At 39.7% G+C, this 12,829-nt stretch overlaps 1 protein-coding gene across 2 annotated transcripts in view; it reads right to left on the reverse strand.

Annotated features, from left to right (window-relative positions):
• Tph2 (tryptophan hydroxylase 2) overlaps positions 1-12,829 on the reverse strand; it is a 232,927-nt gene that overhangs the window by 145,989 nt on the left and 74,109 nt on the right. For both annotated transcript variants that reach the window (XR_013440445.1, XM_005330422.4), the window contains exon 9: positions 5,451-5,546. Coding sequence is in view for 1 of the 2 variants with exons in the window: in XM_005330422.4 (XP_005330479.1) it covers positions 5,451-5,546 (96 nt within the window). In the remaining variant the exon portion in view is untranslated. The remainder of the gene's footprint in view (positions 1-5,450; positions 5,547-12,829) is intronic.

Here is a 12,829-nt window from a genome sequence, read left to right on the forward strand (position 1 = left end):
ACTTGATGCCCCTAACACTTCCTTCCTGAAGCGTTAAGCATCTAAATTCCTAAAGTCAGCAAGAATCAACCCAACTTCCCCTGAAGAGAAGCTTTAGAATGCTGGCAGAATCCAGCTGACAGTCTTTTACTCTCAAGCCATTTGGAAACTTGCAGGAGTGCTTGGGAGTCACCTTCTCCTCTCTGAACACTCTGCAAGGACTGTTTTTGGATTTATCTACAGTGCTAAAGACAAGGGCACAGGTCTGGAACACATAAACCTGGATGCTGTCCCACAGAAGCTAAGTATATGATAGCAAATGAGTGAAACTACCTCAGTTTGGGCTGCACTCTCCACTTTGATAAACTGAGATGTTAGAGCTTCATGGATTCTGCAGCTCTTCTTGCAATATAATGTTAACAGGGTCTGTAAATATGCAGTACTTACACCACCTTCCAGCCAGTGTAATTGATCACAACAGCCTCTCCCACTGGGCCTGGGAATGGCCTTGCCACCCTTCCCCACATAGGTGGCCATTACCAATATAATCAGCTGTAATTAACTTTAATTTCTCACTCCAGACTATTAATTATAAAAAATCTCTTTTCAACATCAAAATCTCCTAAAATTTAGTTGTTAGTAGACAATATTATACAGTGATTAAGAGAATAAGTCTTTAAGATAAAGAACTGAGGTTCAACTGGCTCCATCCCTTCCTGCCTTTATGACTCAAGACAATTTACTTAACTTCTATAGGCCCTTTCTAGTCTTCACCTGAAAAATGGGAAAACTAGTGGTGTCTATAACCCAGAGTTGTGGCCAGAATTAAATGAGGTCATGTACGCAAAATGCCTACTTGGGAAGTACTCAATATATTTAGGTATTATTGCTATTTAGTCCAAGGAAGAAGCTTGGCACACATCTATGTTCAGCCGTACCTTTCACCATGTGTGCAGCCCCTCTCTCCAGGGAAGAAGCATGCCTCAGCCATGAGACTTCCAGGACTTAGTCTGTAAGAATACCAGCCCTGGGCTCGCTCATCAGACACCTGTCTTTGCAATGACTCAGAATTATTATCTCAACTATTCTAGATGTAAACCCTGTGATCCTCACTCTCTATATTAGGACTGGTTAAAGTTTGAAAAAAACTCAAGTGTGAAGTCAGGTTTATGGGTAGTTTGGGCCCTAGATTCCAAATAAGAATTCACAAACACTCCTACACTCACACCACAATCATCTTTTCCCACATCAGAACAACAAATATATGTATCTGTGCATGGTGTGTATGTGTGCATGTGGTATTTTTTGAACCCCCCCCCCACAGGCTCATCCTTCAAGCCAGGCACAACATGCCATCGATATCCCTATTGCAAAGGCCAATGATGCATCCAACTTATTATTATTTTTTTTAAATCAGCAATGCTTAGGTCATACCAGTTGGAATAAGCTGCATGGACAAAAGGACAACCAACCTCCTCTTCAAGCAACCCCTTTGTGAAGGCCAGAGACAGTTTACAGCTCCCATCCTCCATCATTTGCTCCTTACAGCACTAGGAGGGAGAAGGGGAGGCAGGAGACATCTGAACAGGATTAAGGAGTAGGGCTCAGCGGCACAGTCTCAACTCTGGCAATACCACTGACCTACTAGATGACCTCAGAGAAACTTCAAGCCTCTGGAGGCTCTTCTCCACAGCCTGGCAATAATTCTGACCACCTCCCAGAGTTGCTGGAAGTAGCAGTAAATACAAATGATTGTAATAAATAGAAAGCTGTTCTGAGAATGCTGATTAATAGCTATATAAAGGCAACACAATAAATTCACTTCACAAGGGCATCCTAAAACTAAAGCCAAAAGGCAATAATAATTACATTTGCTTAAACCACCAGCCTTGTCAAAACATGAAAAAGGAAAACAAATGTATTTATATGAAATATTGAAACAACGACTATGGGGTGGATGGTAAGACCACTTATAAAAAATAAAAATATAATCTGCGGCCTGAAAAATATAAAGAAGTGAAAAAGAAATGGAATTGGCTCTTGCTTTTGAGATAAATTGTGAGTTTTATCTCAAAAATCTAATCTATCAATTAGCATTCATTTCCTGAGCACCTAATGTGAACAAATTTCACTGCTGCTTCTCCAAAAGAATTGGGCTGAGATCTATATCCATCCTTTTCTTACAGGTTTCCTACTTGATCCCATGTTCCTTGAAATTTGGACAATCAATTTTGTTTTTGTTGAATAAAATGAATGAATGAACAAGCAAATAAGAGATGAAAAATGATGCCTAGATTTATAGAGTTAGATCAACTCTAGGATATAGAGAAAAAGAGTGTGAAATAAAGGATACGAGCTAGATTGTGGGTAAATGGGGATCAATTATCCAATTTTCAACCTGTTTTTCAAAGTCAGCTTTTGAGACGATTTAATTCATGATTAACTGCTCTCTGCAGTGATGGAAGGTATGGAAAAGTCCCACCCTGACACACTTTTGGAGTGCCTGCCACAGATCAGATCTGACAACACAGAGATGGAGGGGCGAGGAATAGTAGTTATGGTTATCAGATTTTTTTTTTTTAGCTCTTAAAAGATTTTCCATGTTTGTTTCATTTCTGTCTTCAAAGATAAAAATAAGACTTATGCAAAAAATGAGAGAAAAATGAATGTTATCCCCCAAACTACAGAAGTACCACTTGGAAATATTTGGTCAGCTCTGAAGAGCACCATCTACGCCTCAGGGAAATTTTAGAAGTGTTATAGCACAAATTTTGGAAGTGTTCTGTTCTGGGACCGAAGGTGAGTACTTATGTGAAAGACTATGCCAGACCTCAAACAACTTAGCAGGTACGTACGTTTGGGAAAGAGTTGGCACAGCATAAAATATTTACTGCAAGAGGCATTCAAAACTGTAAGCATGTTTATACATGAATTATGATAATACTTTTCATAAAGTTATCCCTATATTGGATCCAGAACCATCATTTATCCATTCAAATAAAAAAAAAAATCAAAGTATTGAGAAGAGCTCTAAGAGGGCTCTGGGCATTTACAGAAGCCAGGCAGAGAGAGGGTGCTAAGGAAAGCATCTCAGGTTATGCATTCTCTGTGAACAAGCAGAAGATATTCTTAGAGAAAGAATTTCTGAATTGTAAAAGTGGTCTGAAGTAGCAATCATAAGGATGTTCCAGTGTTGAAATTTGAGAATGGAAGAATGCTAACGACTAGAGGTGATGGACCAGAACCAGTAGATGCATGGCGGACAATGCCCTTTGGTGTATGTATTTCTGGCTGATTTCCATTCCCAGACAATTCTGTCCACATCAATAGGAGCAAAAACAACAGATTCACCTCAGTGCTGCCTGCACATGCCTCATTAACCAGACCAGAAGACCCTGTCAAAAGTTGGGGGCCACGAGAGAGATTTGTTTCTTTTGTTTCTGGTATAATTTATAAACCATCTGAGGAGAATGTAAATATGTCTTGAGCTGCATCATTTTCTCACTAACACTTTTTGCAGAGAAATCAAAAAACATCCTGTAAAAAGACAAGAGCTTATGGAGATATAATATCATCCTATTGATTGGGGTTTGGGCCAGTATGCTGAAATTAACCCCAAATGGATTTTCCATTAAAATTTGATCTTTAAAAAAATTACTTCAAGTGTTTATTGTTGTAATTGTTGTTGTTGTTGTTATGTGTGTGTGTGTTAATGTTGACCATTATCCTCTATTCCAGTCGTGCTGAGCCTCAGTTAGTTCCCCAACTGGGCCAGGCTTAGACCAGCGTCCAGGGCATGCATTCTATTGTCCACTGTTTGATCTGTGCACATTGTCCTTTCCTTACCCTTCCCATCCCTCAAGAATCAGCTTGGGTAGCAGGGTCCTTGTCAGCAAGCCCCCTCAGGCATGGCCTAAGATGTACCAGGCACATTTGTCACCTTTTTTTTCTTATCCGGTTCGTGGGTTATCTCTGGCACTAGAAGTCGACCCCCGAATAGCCAGGGTCCCAGGCAGCACAGCCTGGTGGTTAAGAGCTCAGTTCTTGAGGCCTCGACGGTCTGCATTTGAGTCCAGCTTCAACACTTACTAGCTATGTGACCTTAGACAAATCCCTTAATGTCTTTATGCCTCAGTTTTCTCATCTGCAGTTTTCTCATCTGTAATAACACCACCACCTGTCTCACTGGGTTATTATGAGGATCAAGTGGATTAATATGGCTAAAGTACCCAAAACACTAAGGTCTATTTAAGGGTTTATTAAGGTTGTTGTGCTATTTTCTTCCTATTCTTCTTCTCCATCATTATTATTTGTCTTTTCATCCCAAGTGTCTGACACAGTACAAGGCACATTGTAAATGCTCAATCAACCTTTTGAAGAATTCATGAAGGAATGGAGTCATGGAATGAGCAAACTCGGTAGAACTGCAGTGAAATTGCATCTTTTAGGAATACAACCAACCGAGGATGGGGTTGTATCTCAGTGGGAGAGCACTTACCCAGCATATGTGAGGCATTGGGTTCAATTCTTAGCACCATATGTAAATAAGTAAAATAAAGGTCCCTCAACAACTAAAAGATAATAATAATACAACCAACCAAAAAGTTCCAATAATAATATATTTCCCAACTATATTATGTAGGAATAACCAGTCTCAAAATAAAAACCCTAGGATAGTACATAACCTGATCTTGGTCTAAATAATCAAGGAAATATTGAATTGATCTCTAGCACCATTTCCAGATTGTATATAATATTACATTCTAAATTCATCAGAACTTGCTATTCCCCAGTGATGCATAGATAGCAATTCTTAAATTACCAAACTATGAATATCAGAACGTCCCAAGCCCCATAATTTCTGAATAAATGATCATTTTACTATATTTTAAGGCAAAAAAATAGCATTCTCTAGGCATCTCTAACACATAATAGACTCCTCTTTGACAATATCCTTAGTTTTTTTTTCAAATTGTACACAAGTGTTTTAATATCCATTAATTTTGAATTAATGTACATAAAAGAAACTAAAATAACCTCAAACCCCCCTTTAGAAAGAAGATGATGGGCAGTCTATGGGAACAATGGAGGTGACAGAAATCAGTGTAGCCAAGCCACCCTCACAAGTGAATTTCAATCAGTAGGATCACTGCTAGGTCATTGCCCACTTTTCAGCACTAAATTTAGGCCAGCCATTTGTTACCAAACACTTGAGGATACATTTATCCTTCCTGTTGATTTGTACACATAGCTGTTCATCCATTTGAGTCACACCAGAAACCCAGAAAGGCATGACCCACTTTCAGAAGTGCAAAAAGTTAGGTCAGCACCCACATCTGAGGTGCCAAATCCTCTATATTAAATATGTATGGGGTATCTGTGAGTAGAAATGCTCAGACAAACAAATCAATATTTTCCATGACCTTGAACCAGTTTGCTTGGGAAGGATATTTTCATTCACAGCTTCATACCTGTAATTCTCCAATGGAGGAAAGCAGTCCTGCTCCATATGCCCGCAGTTGCCCTTCTTGCTTGCAAAGGCCAAACTCAATTGTGAAGAAATAGCACTGGAAAAAAAAAAATAGACACACATCCAGTGAATTGGTCAACAAGTTCCTCAGAAGAATAAAATGGCACCCAAAGTAAACTGATTGCACTGTACATAATTTCTTCAATGTTATCAACTTAAAAACATTTAAAACAACATTTATCGAAATCTACTCTCTTGTTTAATGAATAATCCTTCCATAAATTTAAATTATATGGGTAAAGTATTAACTACTAAGATACTTCATACTTCCTAGATTCAGAAACCCTATAGGTCAAATCCTATCCTATCCTATCCTATGCAATAATTTTAAAAATAAAAGCACAGATTTAGAAATAAATGACTATCACAGTGGTAACACCATAAAAAAATGTTGCTATATTTACCAACCTGAATTCCAATGACATAAATAAGTTCATGCAAATGTGGAAAAAATTGCTTGGAATCCAATCATCTCAAACTGATTTTCGTAATTTGTTTATTCATTCAACAAACTTATTGAATACCTATTAGGTGCCTATGCTTGCGAAAGAGTTGTGGTGAAAAAATAAAAGAGACCAAGAAAGCAAGAATATGCCTACCAGATTATCATAACCACAACTTTGGTGTGTGTTTTATTAAGATCTTAAATGTATAGCTATGTATGCATATGTATATGCATGTGTGGATTCATATGTGTGTGTGTGTGTGTGTGTGTGTGTGTGTGTGTATAATGACCTTAGTTGTATCAAAATCAAGTACTACAGCTTCCCCAGGATATTAAAACTTGCAATCTCTTCTGTTGGATTTATAAAATCAACCTAGACAAAGCCAACAGATGCTGTTGTGAGGGTCTACAAACACACTACTTTTGCTCTGACAGATAAGTGAGAAGCTGACTATGAGCAATAAAAGCTGCATCAGATTAACACTGTCCTGCATTAGTGACGACCGAGCACTGAAGGTGTTGAGAAAGAGGATTTCAACACTCCTGAGGAGGGGCAGAAAATAGTATTTGTAGCACATAGCAGTTTGTTCTATTTTCATGTGGAGGTTAAGATGTCCCACAGTTTAGGAAGGCATTATTTATTTTTTAGTGTGAGGATGACCTCTGAAGTTGAGTGGTCTAAAACAGGAAAACTAGAATCTCATGGCACCTTCTTAGTGTACCTTTAGCTGATTTCCCTAATTTATACTGCCTTTATAGCCCATGACATGACATCCTTAAAGATTTAACATTGAATATAAAAGAATTTGTGCGGGGGGGAAAAAATGTGCTGTCATATTCAAAAGCATCCAAAATACACATATGGAGCCAGCTACAGGAGCATTTAGGTCAGCTATTAAGTGCATTTTTAATTTTACTTATGCTACATCAATGCATACATAATTCATGGTCACGGCTATTATCCAAATCAAAACAAGCAGAGACAGCCTCTGAGAAAAATCTGGTGTGTTGTTCACAGTTTTCACAGCGATTTGGCCTCCCACCCTATTTTACAGCAGGAATTAAAAGGTCTATGTCAATTCAGCTAAAGATTCAAAAGTCAATCTATCATCCAGTGTGTAGTCAATGTGATTCTAGCATCAGAGCAACCTAGAGGGAAGAACCACCGTGCATCTTCCTTCCTATGGTGCAGACTGTACTCTCGCCCTTACATCATCTGGGAGTCCTTCCAGAAACTCTGACCTCACACAGCTCCATCTGCTTGCTCTCCGTCTACCTTTCCCTTTGGTTTCCTGTGCTCCTTGACCAAAGAAAGCCCCTGGATGCTGCTTCTGCAGCCCTTTGTCCTCAGAGAATGAGAACTTTTGCTTGGAGATAGTTTTCCATTTGCAGCTCCATGTGTGACTGACAGATAATGAGAAATAGTAAATTGCACCCGAAACTCAAGTGTTGGCAAAATTTGAATTATGAACTTGTTCAGGGTAGTTTTCTTTCTGTTTTCGATACCGGTGAAGACCTCAATTAGATCACTAATTAGGAGGAAGGAGCAACCGCACATTTCTACTGTCTGGTTTTATATGTGAAGCTGGCTTAGAGTTGAACTAGCTGACCTCTTGAGGACCCTTCAGAATTTGAGGATAACTAATTGCTTCTTGAAAATTTAAGAAAATAGAGTTTATTTTCCTCTGAGAACTCTCCAGATGTGGATCTATAATATACTCCCTGGAGATTTACCAAACAAATATCCTAGCAATTAGAAAAAAAATAAAAATAAAGAGTGAAAACATATTCTGAGCCTTGTTTAAAAAACAAAAAAAAACAAAAAAACAAAAAACACCTGCAAAAGAGAATTGCCAATTCTTGGCTGCTGGTGTCTTTTAAACAAACAAATAATACCAAAACTAGCACCTCCCAAATTGAAGGGTACCTTTCATCAGCACTGATGTTCATGAATTCCAAATTTTATATGTCAATTGTAATATATAATTATTTATAAATATTTTACTTGAGTATAATTATATACAATCATTAACTGAAAACCAAAACAGGAATGATAGATCGGACCTCTTCCACAGAAGAAAAGCAGAGTCATTTACACACACAGTCATTAAAGCAAAGGAAGTCTGAGTGACAATCTGAAATCCAAACACTGCTGTGGAACATGGCTGGAGTAGTGCTCTTAGGAAAAGGAGATAGGTCGCCCAATGCTGCCATCTTCAGATCACTTCTGGTAGTGCATCATCTTTGAAAAGGTTTCAGATGGACAGTGATAAAAGTCTGAAGGAACCAAGTCCCCAGGCATGACAGGACACCCAATGAAGTACACAACGATCCCTTGTGGTGATTCACAAAAATCACACCATGCAACACCCTTCTTATGTTTGGTGCTAGGTGCCTGAAGTTCTTGCTAAGGTCACATATTCCAATTAAATGTCCAAGTTTGTCAAGGAACTTTTGATGGGATAGGAATTTACTCTTTCAGTTTGCCTCTTGATGGGAGATTTTACCTCCTGCCTCTCATACTCCCTGCATCCTTTGAAATAATTACATAAATTCTGCCCAAAAGTCATTGTAGGTACAAAAATTGGATTTAAATGGCACTATAAACTGCTAGGAGAAAGCTCAAGTATGATTTTTTTTTAACCTTCTCCAGAAAATTTGGCTTAAACATGTCATTTAATAGATACCCAAGTGAGTAAATGAGTGATATATTTTCTCTGTCACCTTTCCTAAAAGCTTGATCTTACATATTGGTAACATATATCTTCAAGTGATAATATGCATCATTGCATACCTAGAATTCCATTTTCCACATATCTTGCACATGGGCAGGAAGCAAGAAGTTGAAAGAGCAACTGAAATGTGTTAACATAACAAAAAGTTATATGTTGGAGCTGCGGTTGTGGCTCACTGGTAGAGCACTTGCCTCACATGTTTGAGGCACTGGGTTTGATTCTCAACACCACATATGAATAAAATAAAGGTCCATCAACAAAACAAAACAAAAAGATAGTCACTGGTTTAAAAAAAGTTATGTGTTATATTTGTGTGCTTTTCTTATAAGAGAACTCCTCAGGCCCTTCTTTAGATCCTATTTATCCTTACATGCTATCTTACTACACACTTGTGACAGAGCAGTTCTTGTTATTTCCTTTGTATAGTGGGAAAACTGAAGCTCAAATTTTAAATGATTTGCTCAGATCTCACATAAGGGTTAGCAGAGTTAGGAATTAAACTCAGGTTTCCAACTGCTAATCTAGCATTCTTTGCCATTAGTGATTGCACTCTGGACCAGTAACAGCCAATCACACTTGCAAAGTAGTTCCTGGTGTTGAAATACTGAAATCGTTCCAGAAGGGATGTAAATAGCTATTACCCCACTCCTCAAGTGCCCCTGGCAACCCACGCTTCCCTGACCCACTTCTGGATTCTGCCTCCCACACTCGTCCACCACCACCACTACTTCTTTATGATCTAGCAAATAAAGGCTCAATGCCTGTAGAACTGGGACCTCCAGGACACTGCTCCAACACCCGTGTAACAAGCGTTTGTTCTACTAGATGCCCATGTCATAACAAAAGGATAAATCCCAGAAAGGAAGAATGCCACTCAAAACTGTTCTAACATCAGGGGTCTAAAGCTCTGGTCACTGTAGATAAAAACACATAAAAGAGACTCGGTGTCTCATAGCCTCCCTTTTGCAGAGTTTTTGGTAAGACTTTTTCATCCTCGAACAAATAGCATGTCAAAGTATACATTTGCAAGGTTGTTGAAAAGGTAGAGACTTTCAAGTTCCCCCTCTACCACCCACCCCCAGCTACTAATCTGAAGTTTAGTTACATCAAAATTTCAGTTTATAAACAATGAGTGTTTTTCTAACTTTAGCCAAGATTCCTTCATCTTGATTAAATTGCCAATGATCATAGTATGGAACAAGAATGATGTTTGATGGCTAAGCAGGAAACTTTAGAATAGAAATATTAAGGCAATAGAAATAAACATTGGGAACTAAAAGTGAAAATGAAGGCTGCATTGCTAGAGCCACATGGGGGGGGGTCACTGACTCTGAACAGCCACACCTGTGCCCCATCACTCAAACAAAACTTCCCACCAGACATCAGTCTTTGCTGCTTTTTCTTCAAACATTTAAACTCCAACTATTCCCAAGAGTTGTACTTAAAGCCAAATCACACTAAGGTGTCTATGCCTGCCCCAATGCTTTGATTTGCAAAACAAAGGTCCAGAGTGGGAAAATTTTTCTGGGTCTGAACCTCAAGAGAGCAGAAAGGTGGTTTTTGCATGCTTCAACATTTTGCCATACATGTTGCCATTATCTAACTAGTGCCACATCAAATTTGAGTGCAAAAGTGGTAGAAACATGGCTGGGAAACGTGAGGTCTGATCCAGGGCTCTAGTCCCCAGTCAACACTGTTCCTCCACAGTCCTGGGACCACAGCAGCTCTACGATCTCAGGCCACTTATTCCATGCCTTTGAAGCCCCATCTGGCCCTTAACAAAATGAAGCCACTCCTCAAATGTTCACGGATTTAAGAATAATCTTTGTACAAATTCCAAGTTCAGTGGCCAAATGCCTTGTGGCACTGTACTTATATACAGGTTTCTATTATATTTTACCATATTCTCTCCTTGAGTCTCTAAGTGAAAACCACCATAACTCTCAGAAGGTCACAAACGTCATTTTAAATATTATATTTGTTAGGGGATAAGGGTATAGCTCAGTGGTAGAGCATGTGCATGGCTTAGCATGTGCAAGGCCCTGAGTTCATCCCTAGCATCAAAAAAATTTTATATTTGTTAAATTCTTCTAAGTTCTAGTTGCAATTACAAATGTAGCTAAAGAGACCACCTCTATGCTTAAAAAGGCACAATATGGACAGAGAGATGACAAATAAAAATAACAAAGAATTCTGATTTTAATCCTACCATAAGGGTCTCACTCTGTCTGAATTGTGCTTACTTGTCTGTCTCAGGACAGGAAGAATTTGAACCTTGTATTGGACTTAGAAGGATTAATGGGATCTTAGCCAGGCTACAGGAAAACAAGCTCCTTGAAAGAGTGACTGGGTCCAGGTTGCTGGGGGTGCAGGTGGGATGGGGGGTGCTTAAGGGAAATATGTGTCACCAGAAGGTAGATATGGGTCAAATTACTGCGTACCAGGTCACGGGCTCCAGCCGAAACTGCCTTTTCTGCCAGTGACCCTCCTCAAACCAGGATAGAGCAACACAAGTGCAGGAAAAGGGAAGGGATCCCAGTAACGTCTTGTCAGCTAGAAAATAACGCCCCTGACTTTCGAAAACAACGCACATTGTCTTAGGTTACAACAGCCATCGGAGGAATTAAAATGTAAAGTCCTAAACTCTGAGGAAACATTATGGCAAACCTTGTGGAAAATTGATCATCAAATATAAGAGGAACATTTGTAGGGGGGAAAAAAGAGTGTCAGCAGAAAACAACTTTTATTGAAGAATACGTCGACATAGGCGGATTTTCAACAGCCCTGCGTCAGTCTGGATTTTTCTGTGTGCTCCTTGACTACTGCTGCCTGTATTTTTTTGTTGTGGTGGATGCTTTGAAAAAATAAATGCATGGTTTAAGCGCCCTCTGGCCATATAAGTTTTATTGCCCATTCTTCAGCTCATCTTTGGGCATTTTCAAATTCAAAGGCCACCTGACTTTGTTTTTACTTAATACTTAGCAGTCCCCACACCAGGCTCTAATGGTATTTTCCAAATTGAAAAGGAAGAAGAGGAGGAAGAAAGAAAAATCCCCCTCATCTTCCTCCCACTCATGAACTAAGAGGAGTGCCATGCATTCACTGAACATCAGTACCACCTAAGGAACTGGTCGCCCTAAAACTCCAGCAAGATCCACCCAGGATACTCCCATCCCCTGCCAGATCACCATGGCCATGTGACAGCCCAATGACAAACCTTCACCGTCCCACTACCCTAGAGTGAAGGTCCAAACTCTGCATAGTGCAGAAAACACCCTTCAAGGGATGCCCCTGCCTTCTCCAGGATCTCTAGATCCTCATCTCTCAATCTTCTTCCTCCCTACTCACCTCCCATCACAGAACTGGTGGCGACAGCACAGATTGACCTTGCTCTCTTCCATCTGGGTTCTCCCTGACTGGAATGCTCTTGTCTAATTCCTGTGGGTCTCCCAGGTTAGGTAGCACTGTTGGATTCATGCTGAAATTGCCAGCCTTCTAACCTGTCCCCTCCAACAAACACTGAACTTCCTAAAATCAGGGACAGGGCCTGACTTGGCTTGTTTGTTTGCTATTGTTATAGTTTAATGTCTGTTCTCTACCACCCTGCCTGACATGTAGCAGACCCTCAGCGAATATGGGAGGGAGGGAGGAGCATAAGCCAGAAGAGTTCCCCAGTAGGTCATGCCAATAGAGTCAGGGACAGCCTGGGTCAGTAATCACTAATCTCAGCCAATTTTTCCAGTATTACAGACGTTAAAAAGATGAAAACTAAAAAAAAAAAAAAAAAAAAAAAAAAAATGAAAACTCCTCTACATTCGTCATCAAATAGGTTTTCACTTACAGGTTCAGAAACAGATATGTTCCTTGGCCTTCCTCTATGCTCCCTTCAAGGACAGCCAACAGCCCTCCATGTCAGAAAGGAAGGAAGGAGTGGACTTCCTTGTCACAGTCAAGCCTGGCACCTTGCAGGCCTTCAGGATCATGGACACAGGTTGACTGGCAGGTATCTCCTACAGAAGCTCAGCAGCCTCGTGGTTAAGTGGCTTTGGGCTTCCTCATTACAAGCAGTAACTCTGAAAACTCATTGATTCTGACATCTGATTCATCATCCAAAAATGTCAGGGGGAAAGTCTTTCAGTT

Source organism: Ictidomys tridecemlineatus, chromosome 6 (genome assembly GCF_052094955.1).
Source record: "Ictidomys tridecemlineatus isolate mIctTri1 chromosome 6, mIctTri1.hap1, whole genome shotgun sequence".
NCBI lineage: Eukaryota > Metazoa > Chordata > Mammalia > Rodentia > Sciuridae > Ictidomys > Ictidomys tridecemlineatus.